Genomic DNA, 10,934 nt, shown 5'->3' on the forward strand with positions numbered 1-10,934 from the left:
AAATATTGACATATAATGTCATATTTTCTCATAAATAACTACTGTAACTGTAACTACTGTATGTAATGAACAAATTACGATGAACTTACAATTACTTTTAAATAACACACAAAAATCTGTATAAAACACATTAAAAGTATGATTGGGTGAACGAATATTTAGCCCCACTCATATGTCCCATTGGTGGATGGCGCCCTCCAGTGGTAAAAATACTCAATGAAAGAGGGATTTACTGACTGAACACAGTGGAGACATAAATTAATGCTCTAATGTCTGTTTATAAGAGTGAAACCTGCTTTAAATACACAATTATCAATCAGGAATCCATCCTATCTGTATTTTAATGGAATCACTTTGAAAACATATTAGCATGCACTTTTAAACATGTCATGGTTATATTCACTGAAAATACCTGCTGGATATCCCAGTCTGTTTGATATGACAGATGAAGGCAGATTAAAGTAAATATTTCCATACAAAACATTTGTCAGAGTTTAGTCTTTGTTAAACGCCATCAGCGTATGAGAGCACTGTATGTTTAATTTGTTAAGTTTATATCTGGTTAGAGGAAGGAAGAATAGGGAAAAAAATGTGATTAACAAAATTACAGAGAGTATAGAAGTAAAAGTAGTCATGAAAATAATTACTTGAGGAAGAGCACTAATGCATCTAAGTTAACTAATGTTAATCAGATATGAAGTTTAGGGACTGGTTTGTAGTGTGGGAGATTTTTGTTAATATTCTCTGTCTTCAAATCTAAATCTAAATAGCATAGCATAATAATAGCTATTCGGGATGTGTTCAGTGAAGCGGAACATTAGGCCTCTGTTATTACTAATGTTACTGACGTTATGCTGTAAAGTTTCTCAGAAGTAGGAAGTACGCTACGCCGCTGTTTGTTCTGCTGCCTTCCCGTGCAGACGGATATTACGCTTCTCCGAGCAAAGTTACGGTCCAAAGACGCGGAAGTGTGAAAAAGTGTGAATTTAATTCATGCAAAAAAATAATAATTTAAACATAATTTAAAGCATTTAATATATATGTGAAAATTAAAGCGCTAAAGTTGCGTAACAAACAGGCTAAGATATGTTATTTTTATAGTTGACTGTATTTTCGACTTTTATTTCCAGAAGTCGGAGCTTTGTGAAAGCACCTGAACGTACCCTGAGTTCCGTGCGGGTCAGTCAGCGCCTCTGTTGTGTGCGGACGGTGGCCAGAGACGGAGCTCAACTCTAGGTGGATCCGACTGACATAAAAAACATGATGGTAGGACCGAAAACCTTTTTCTTATACTTAAAAAATGTTCAGTACTATTTGTAAAGTCCGTGTTGTGTTTATGGGTTTAAAGTCTTAAGAGTCCCTCCGCCCTCACACAGGAACAGTTTTACCTGAGTGACAAAACAAAACAGAGCAAGAAACTAAGACCAGGAGACAGATGCTGTGGCTCTTATTTTAGCTAAAGAAACACAACGGGCTCTTTGCTCTGTTCTGTTATGTCATATTCTAGTTGTTGTCGTTCTGGTTTTGTCTTTCATACATTATAAATGCATGTCAATATGCTGTAACAGCCAAAGGCATCATGTTTTTTGATGTTTTTTGTTTGTTTGTTTGTTTGTTTGTTTACTTTTTGTTATCTCTGAATTCAGTGGGTGTTGCTTTTCTGTGTGTTTTCCAGCACTGAGTGAGCATCATTAGACTCTGGGTTAAACAAGGAGGAACTGAAACCACGTCTCTTTCTTCAAAATCAGAAAGACAGGAAGGTGGGTAAAACAGTTCATGTCAACCGGAGGTGTCTCTGCTGGTTAATACCAACATGCAAAGTCTGCGGAGGAAATTGCTCAACACGAGTTTCTGATGGTCATAATTAGTATCAGTGCTTTTGGACTAAAACATCCAATACCTGATATTTTGTACCAAGAGCCATTATTTCTAAATTTTGCGCCAGAAATTGCAAGTGTGCTTCAGAGGATCTGTTTGCAAGACGACAGATTCTGACACAGTCTTTTGATCATTAGGAGAAACCAAAACTTCCCACTGACAGCAGACTACAGACATTATTTTTAGGGCTAGCAGCTCTCAAAAGTGAGCGTGCATTTGCTGAGAAGAGTCAGAGTCAGAAATGTCCATGAGTTTAACAGTTTTATACTCATTTAATATAAAAGAGAATTTCTAGTGCTCAGCTCACTTCTTTGTGACTCAGTGGCTCCAAAGACTTCAAGAGATTTAATGTAAAGGCGTTCCTTTATTTGCCCATGTTATCACTGGGAACAAGTTTACTCTGAGATAGATTAACACAGAGAAATTTAAAAAAAAATTGAAGGCATTAGAGGTTTACATGTTTTTTTTGTTTGTTTTTTGTCAGGAGCTGTTGTCAGGTAGAAACCTCCAAAAACAGTAGTAGATGGTCTTCTCCCATATCTACAATGGCGACGCTCAGTGATGATGACGTGCACACGTTTGGCTCGGAGCTGCCTGCCATGTTTGATGGCATGAAACTGGCAGCAGTGGCAACGGTCCTGTACGTCATTGTCCGCTGTCTGAACCTGAAGAGTCCTACAGCTCCTCCTGAGGTCACCTACCAGGACACACCGCTCAGCCGCTACCTGCTCAAATCCTGCCCGATGCTGACCAAAGAGTGAGTGTTTCTCTTTGTCTGGTTTAAAGTTTTGGAACACTGATGACTTGATTTGGGAGTTGAGTCTTGATCACCTGAGATATGAGAGTCACATGTTTTTGGCATTATCTTAATTTCTACCTGATTAGCTGGTTAGTTAACAGTATAAGCCTACAAGCAGACACGTATCTTATAACCACTAACAGTGAACTCATAGTGCCTTGACTTAGAGATACTGTGAGGTTGACTTGACTTGGTTGGATTTTTTCATTGGCTGTTATGAAAAGAAGTGATAACATATCTGCACTGTTAGTCAATTTAGACTAGCATTTTGGATTATATCACCTCTTTTTTGGAAGTTATAATGGACACTTTGCACTATTTTATGACATTTTATAGACAAAAGGATTAATCAGTTGATAATAAAGGTCAATAAAATACCAAGACAAACCCTGCAAGCAACACATCTGGCAAAACTATTCCTCCAATAAAAGAGCTGATTATCAAACCAATTTTTAAAAGCAAATTCACAGTATCAATTAAAAAACGTAAGCAGCAGTTATTAGTATAGAACAGAGTTTGGTAACTCACCTGTTGGTAGTGATCGTACGAGCTGCCTTCTGCCTGAAAAATTGACACAGCAGAACCAGAGGTATCGTCTTTTGCATTCCACACATGCCTTGTCCTAACCAGGCTCCTACATTACCCACAATGCAACTTGAACACTGACAGTTCCCTCTGGAGCCAGACTTTGACGTGTAATATTTAAAAGTACATGGGAATAAGGTGATTTGGTGATATGAAAATGTCAACTACAAATATGCAATCATCTTCAAATCCACCTCAGCTGGCTGGGCTAGTCTGTTAAATGACTGACAGCGGCTGTGGATTTGTGTGCCACCTCTCATGGCTGGAGTGGCATGTGTGGCTGTGTGCTGATAATCTTCACTAAGACTGTGCTGAAACGTCTTCAGGGTAGAGTTTACATCTGTGTTATATAATATGGAGCTTGTTCTTCTCTGCAGATACATTCCTCCGTTGCTGTGGGGGAAGAGCGGCCACATCCAGACAGTCCTGTATGGCAAGATGGGACGTGTCAACACTCCAACACCCTGCGGGGTCCGCAAGTTCCTCCCTATGCCAGATGGAGCCACAGCGACCTTTGACCTCTTTGAACCACTTGGAGACCACAGCACAGGAGGTCAGAGGCAAATACTGGTATACATGGTCAAGCACCAGAGCAGTTGGCTTTGGATTTACTGCATGCTCAGGATTCAGTCACACAGCTGCTGACCTTTTAAAGTTCTTTTTTTTTTGACAAAGACATCACTAATCATTATTTTGTTAATCTGTTTTCATTTTTGTGTCTTTCCTCCTGAGTTTTTTGCGCTGGTTTGGATCGTGAGCAAACATGGCCTCAAACAACAAGCAGCTCATACTACAGCATGCACGAGCAGAAAGACCACTAATGAACTCCCTTGTGGGAAAATGCCATACATTTCAGCAGCCAATTAAATCAACACATAACACCCACCTTTACACCCACACATGACTCCACTTTCTAAGTTTGTGCATGTATGCCCTCTTGTGTGTCTGTCAGATGATATTACCATGGTAATCTGCCCTGGGATCGGTAACCATAGCGAGAAGAACTACATTCGGACCTTTGTGGATTACTCCCAGCGGCAGGGTTACCGCTGTGCCGTCCTCAACCACCTGGGAGCCCTGCCCAACATGGAGCTCACCTCGCCGCGCATGTTCACCTACGGTAAAGAGGGAATACCCCATGATGGTCGGGGACTCAGAAAGACAGTTATTGTAACTAACACCGGGGGCGAAGTTACCTTCATTGTATTTTTGATGCTGGTTCTTTAACTTGATGCTGTTAATTACACATGAACCAAGGGCTTGTAAAGAGCTATAATAATAATAATAATAATAATAATAATAATAATAATAATAATAATAATAATAATGATAATGATAAGAATAACTTTATTTGTATAACACAAAGTGATTTCACAAAAGACATGCCAGGCAGTAATATGATTATACTGTAAAGTGAAAACAAATAAATATCATAGAACGGGGGGGTAAATTAAAACTAAATTATTTGACCTTCTTATCTAAAGTCACACATAACTGCTACACAGTGGTTAAAGTGTCTGTCTTTCATTTAGGTTGTACCTGGGAGTTTGCGGCCATGGTGGGCTACATCAAACGGGCCTTCCCCCAGACGCTGCTGGTGGTTGTGGGCTTCAGTCTTGGGGGAAACATCGTCTGTAAGTTCCTGGGTGAGAACCGATCAAACCAAGACCGAGTGCTGTGCTGTGTCAGCGTCTGTCAGGGGTACAGCGCCCTCAGGTAGGTGGACTGAAGGAAGAACAAATGAACAGAACCAGGATTGGAAATGATTGAGAATGTATAGATAAGGACACAGGAGTGGTGCTTCAGTTTCAGCTGCGGTTCTAAACTAACACTGAATGACTATGTGCTATATGTAATTATAACATATAACACATAGTCATTCAGTGTTATTTTTGTTATATGTTATTATAAAAACTGGTCCTGGTTTGTCAAACTGGTCAAGCTTGAATGTTTTTCTTCCGTAGTGTATTTCTTTGCTGCATTCAGGTGTTTGTGTGTTCAGGGCTCAGGAAACATTCCTTCAGTGGGACCAGTGCCGGAGGCTCTACAACTTTGTGTTAGCAGACAACATGAAGAAGCTCATCCTGTCGCACAGGTGGAGAAACACAACAACAGTTTCTGAAGTTACAGATCAACAGTTAAAGCTGCTGGAGAAACTTCTTTGTTTAAATTCAGCTGTGTATGAATCAGTTGTAAACTCAAATTCAACAGTACAAAATGCAGTTTTGCTTTAAAGTCTAGGGTGTGTGTGTCAGAAAGCAACTAAATGCTTTCTTTTAGATGTACTGTGTTGTTGCGCTGCATACATTTTTTCCAAAGGATTAACATCCATAAGATCCAGTAGTCTCTTGACACTGTACCGTCTGTCTGTGGACAAGAAATTATTTCTAGTCAACCAAGTGCTGAAAAATTAGGCTAAAGGTGTTATATAAAAGTCTCAATTCCATTAGCTTTGATTTGGAGTATGTGCTCCATTATAAAAAAAGGTCAGGCGGGTGTTAGGGATTGCCAGCCAAACAAAGATTTAGCTTCCTACCCTGATTTGTCTAAAAACCTTTATTGTTCTGTTCAACAGGAACAGTTTGCTGGACATGAGCCCCAGCAACATTGGCGATGCAGACCTGAGCAGACTGTGTGCCGCCACATCTCTGATGCAGATTGATGACAGTATTATGAGGTGAAATCTTCTTGGATTTTGATTTTCATTGGGCAGCTAACGGCGGCTCCAAACTCTACAACTTATCTCTGTCACTGATGTTATCACACAATTTGTCCTGCAGAAAATTCCACGGATACAGCTCCTTGAAGGAGTACTACGAGAAGGAGAGCTGTGTGCACTACATCCACAAAGTAAGTGTGCAGAGGTTGGGAAGCATATTTTTCTTTTTACTTGCTAGCTGTTTCAGTCTGTTTCCAGTCTTTATACTAAGTTAAATCACCTGCCATCTGTTTACTCTTCATTGAGTGAGAGAGGCATCAGTTTTCACATTTAACTCTCAGAAAGAAGGCGTACAAGCCTATCAATCTGTCAAAGTATTCACCTGAATCAGGGAGTTAAATATATACAAATTCTGCTGTTAAGTTACCAGCCCTACCACAGCTACTACTTCTAATACTATTACATCTGCTATTACTGCTGCATCTACTACCGGTGGCAGTAACAGAAATTTTGCTTGTATAACTTCTACACTGACTGACCCTCTACTAAAACATCTTCTACTAATACTCCCACAGCAGAAACAGTGTGTAACCAGGCCTTACAAGGTCATTAATAAACAAACTGCTGTTTCTTGTCCAGGTCACTGTGCCTCTCTTCCTGGTAAACTCCTCAGACGACCCGCTAGTTCATCAGTCACTACTGGCTATTCCACGCACACTCACAGGTTTGTATTTATTGCCATGATTCATTCATCAGTGTCTGTTAATGGAATGTAATTAGAAGGTGTTATGTGAAGGCCTCTGTAACTATCATTAATTGCGTTGGTCATAATTTAAAGTGATTAATGAAATACAGTAATATCAAATATATCATGTGGTTTTAAATTGAGATTCAAAGTAGGTTCGTTATAATTCCCCAAAGTACATTTTTAGTAATAGTGACCACATTGGAAAGGAAAATCAATGGTTTGAATACTGGAAAAAAAAAACAGCTAATCCTTCATTTTCATTGGTGCATTAAAACCATCATGTTTTAGTAGAAGACTCTTCATCATGGGTCTCATGATAAAGTGACAAAGAATGTTAAATCACTTTTCAAAACATCTTCCCCAATCAGAAAATAGGTCAGCATTGATAAAACAGTAATGTATGTATATTAATGATGAATTGTAGCCATTAAAACATCATAAAAACATTAATTTGAAAGTATTATTCAATCTAATTATGCAGCAGCATGTGTAGAGTTAACTGAGCTGTTGCTATGAGGCTGTTTTTGTTTTTTTTTTGGATATTTTGGGTGTTTCCTAGAGAGCGATGACTACAACAGAAACACATTGTCCTCACAGTGACATAAACTCAGAGTGAATCAACCTGTTGTCCTTCCTCTGGAGCCGAACTGTGGAACCAGAGTCTTAAGTGTTGATAAAGTCTTGTCGTAGCTATCTATTCAACACCGCCCAGCCCAGACAGTCTTGTTGAATTTTTCAGGGCCATGTGATCTGCCTGGGCTGTTGGATTATATATATAGAGCAGGGTGTGTGTGTGTGTGTATGTGTGTGTGTGTGGGTGGATGGGTATGTGTGTGTGTGTGTGTGGTTGTGGCCACAGCTTGTAGCCTTGTCTTGCCTCAGTAGGTGCACAACATGCACTGGCCTCTGTGTGTGTAAATTAATGACTCAGACCTTGACAAGTGAAATACTAGACTCGTCCTCTACTTCAAGGAAACATGGACACTTAGGATTTTAGTGTTTTCTCGTAAATTGTTTGCTTCATTGCCCAATTGGCTACCCAACAGTTGTTCTTACTAATTCCTTATAACTGATCTATAGCCATCTGCTATTTAACCATCAGTCTGCAAACTAAATATATATATATTCTTGAAAATGTGGCATTTTGGACAACAGATCTTGAAGATTGTTTTGGTGACAATATTCAGTTCTCTGCCACACGTTTTTGGGGTTTAAGGCCTTGCAGAATTTCCTATTATGTAGTTGAACGGGGGAGCGACTTTAGTGTTTGAGTGGTTGTGTATGTGTGTATGTGTGTACAAAACAAAAAAAATGGTGTAGAATAAGGGGAAGGAGGATGACGTAAGTCTGTGGGGAAACCAAACGTCTTGACCACTGACCTCACAGTCAGTCACTGAGCCATTTTAAAAATACCTCCTCGTTCTAAATAAGGGAGTTTGATTATTTACCCTCACACCAACAACACCGAGGCACCTTTAGTTACCAAATGGCTGGAGATGCTTATCGATAAAGACTGTCAGACTACTACGTCAGTAGTTTATACAGCACCCACACACAAAAAACCCAGACTTCCCCAACTTTTTTTCTTGTTATAGACACTGTACCTCTACTATGTGTCAGATGTTATGAAAGATGAATGGGCCGGCACTAGCTTAGTTGTTACCCCACTTAAACAGAAAATACTGCTGAGGGAAAAAAATAAGTCAATCATCTTACCTCTCCTTCTTTCTGTCTCTCCAGAGAAGATGCCCAATGTGATATTTGCTCTGACCCAACATGGAGGCCACATGGGCTTCTTCGAGGGAGCCGTGCTGTTCCCTCAACCCCTCACCTGGATGGACAAGGTCATAGTCGAGTACACCGACGCCATCTGCCACTGGGTGAAGAACAGGCCAGCCTGTCGGAGGAGCAAAAACCAGGACATAAACTCCTGCCTGCAGAGCACAAGGGTAACACTCAGTGGGTAACGTATTTTACATACATCACGTGCTTGGAGACAAAACAACAGACGCACAGGTACACATCAGCCCTTTATGTTTGCTCTACTTTGCTACTAATGCCTTCACAGTTAATTAAGTACTTCTGGGAAATGTAGGAAATCACCAGATGGATTAGACAAAGCAGGCTGAGTGAAAGTGGCTAAAAAAAAAAAAAAAGAGATTAAAACTTACTGTAACAATCAAACCTGTGAGTGCAATCTGACCCCACACTGAATTGTTCCTTCCTCCGATGCAACAATAGTTTGCCCTCTGCTGGTTTGTTGGCTGCTGTTGCTTCTTGAATTGCTTGGAGGAGCCGCTGTTTTAGACAACCAGTCTTAAGCCTGAAATCTTAACTGATGCCCCACATCAGACATGTTTATCTGCATATCATGGTTATCTATTTAAAAAAATCTTTCGGAATTTAAGTTGCAAAGTTCACGACCAGACTTAAGTGCCTTTATATAAACGTGAATCTGTAACAGATTTGAGTTTTGGCTTCTCGTGAATCATTGACCTGCCTCTGATGCAGTATGACATGATTCATTGTTTACAGTGGTGATTTCCAGCTGCCGTTAAAGCTCAGAATGACATCTGTTGTGTTCAAACTGTGGTTTTAATTTCCTTGAACTGTATTATAAAAGATCTTTGGTACAATCTTGCTTGTTTCCACTGAGAGAATTCTGCTGGTGTACTGCAAGAGCTTCCTGTTAAATAACAGCCGCTTTGGTTTATTTATATATTTTGAGGCATGATTTTGCTCATTTTGACACATCAGTCTCGTTTTTTAAAGAGGTGTAGGAGTTTTAAAAACAAAAACTCAGACAGAAACGGTCGTTATTTTTATTGAATAAAGCTTTTCTAACAGTCAGTTCTTTGTTGTTGATTAGAAACATGGGGTTTTTATACAAACTACCTTTAACAATGTGCTCCGAACACTGTATCTCTCAAGGTCAGTTTGACCCATTCCATGAATTTCCCGACAGAATCCAAAAACAAGTAGAAAACAGCAGCTGTTACAGCGATGTCTCCTGCCATAGAATAAATGCTGCTGTTTACATGGATTAGTAAATGTCCTTTGATACGTGTACAAACCAGTGCAGAAGATTCTTGGATATTTTCAGGACAGAACTGCATCAAACTGTGTTTACAAATATGACAGCAGAAAAGAGAGTGCAACTGGGACATAAACAGTAAGTGCATAAAATGAGAAATCCAGTGTTTATGCACTTACCAAACAAATGGACCAAAGCACTTCTCACTTTTCAGTAAAAAGAAGGTTAATTTTGTAATTTTGCAACTTAACTTTGTCATTTTTAATGATTCTGCTGCATTTGGCCTCACGCCTATTAAAGTCACATGGCTCAAATACAGTGGAGATCTTATGTTAGACAACACTTTAAACAAAGGCTAATTGCTAAGTTCATAAGCTGCTTATTGCTACATACCAGATGGGTGGAGTTTGCCATGTAAAACAATTAAATAATAAATAAAGTACATAACAAATATAGTGAATGGAGCAGAAAAGATCATGAAAATTTTCCTTTCGTGAAAACAGAAAACTACCACACCAAACTTACGTCTGTGTCTCATGATATTTCTATGAGCAATGTACTGACAAAGATTTCAGGCAAATATTTTTTATATGCAATTCTTTTTGTTTTCTGGCCTTTTTTCATTAGCATTTTGAAGAAGGGCCTATGACGTGTCTGTTTTGATAATAATCAGTGAGTAACATCCTGTCAGACATTGTTTAAAAGTGTAAACGTGGTCGACTCCACCCAAATGAATGCGTGACTTATTAATCAACATTTCAGCCATCTGATTTAATACAGCAATTCTCTAGCTGCCCTTTGGAGCAGAATCCAGACTTCAACAGCACCAGTACTCCGTCTGTATGTGCAATATGTCCTGACCAGCATGTGGACTTGCCTGCACTTTACTGTCATTACAGTTCCTATTGTACTGTATGACAATATTGTATGTATGAGCATATGGGTGTAACATGTACAGTCTGATCATAATGTGTTTTGTTCTGATGTGGCATGCAGCCTTGAGTCATATTTGAACTCATCCATTAAAAATTATTTTTCACAAACATTTACGTCTGTTTATTTGAACCTGATCCAGGCTTTCCTTTTTTCAGTTTGTAGATTAATACAGAGACTACAACTTATATTTATTTACAGTTTATTGTACATTTATTGACATTCTTATTGGTGCACCAGGTAGCACAATGGGTAAAACTTAATAATGTTCATATTGAAGAACAATCTAAAAAACACG

The 10,934-nt window shown here is 39.2% G+C and overlaps 1 protein-coding gene across 1 annotated transcript; it reads left to right on the forward strand.

Annotated features, from left to right (window-relative positions):
- Window positions 1–1,159: 1,159 nt before the first annotated feature.
- On the forward strand, window positions 1,160–10,748 carry LOC121182718 (monoacylglycerol lipase ABHD2-like). Its single transcript, XM_041039398.1, has 11 exons — window positions 1,160–1,266; window positions 1,676–1,760; window positions 2,363–2,635; window positions 3,640–3,815; window positions 4,215–4,382; window positions 4,795–4,978; window positions 5,265–5,357; window positions 5,838–5,939; window positions 6,043–6,112; window positions 6,561–6,645; window positions 8,410–10,748. Exons 3-11 carry the CDS (start codon window positions 2,424–2,426, stop codon window positions 8,634–8,636), a joined length of 1,317 nt encoding a protein of 438 aa, XP_040895332.1. The 5' UTR covers window positions 1,160–1,266; window positions 1,676–1,760; window positions 2,363–2,423; the 3' UTR covers window positions 8,637–10,748.
- Window positions 10,749–10,934: the final 186 nt, after the last annotated feature.

This window comes from Toxotes jaculatrix, chromosome 5, assembly GCF_017976425.1.
Source record: "Toxotes jaculatrix isolate fToxJac2 chromosome 5, fToxJac2.pri, whole genome shotgun sequence".
NCBI classification, from domain to species: domain Eukaryota; kingdom Metazoa; phylum Chordata; class Actinopteri; family Toxotidae; genus Toxotes; species Toxotes jaculatrix.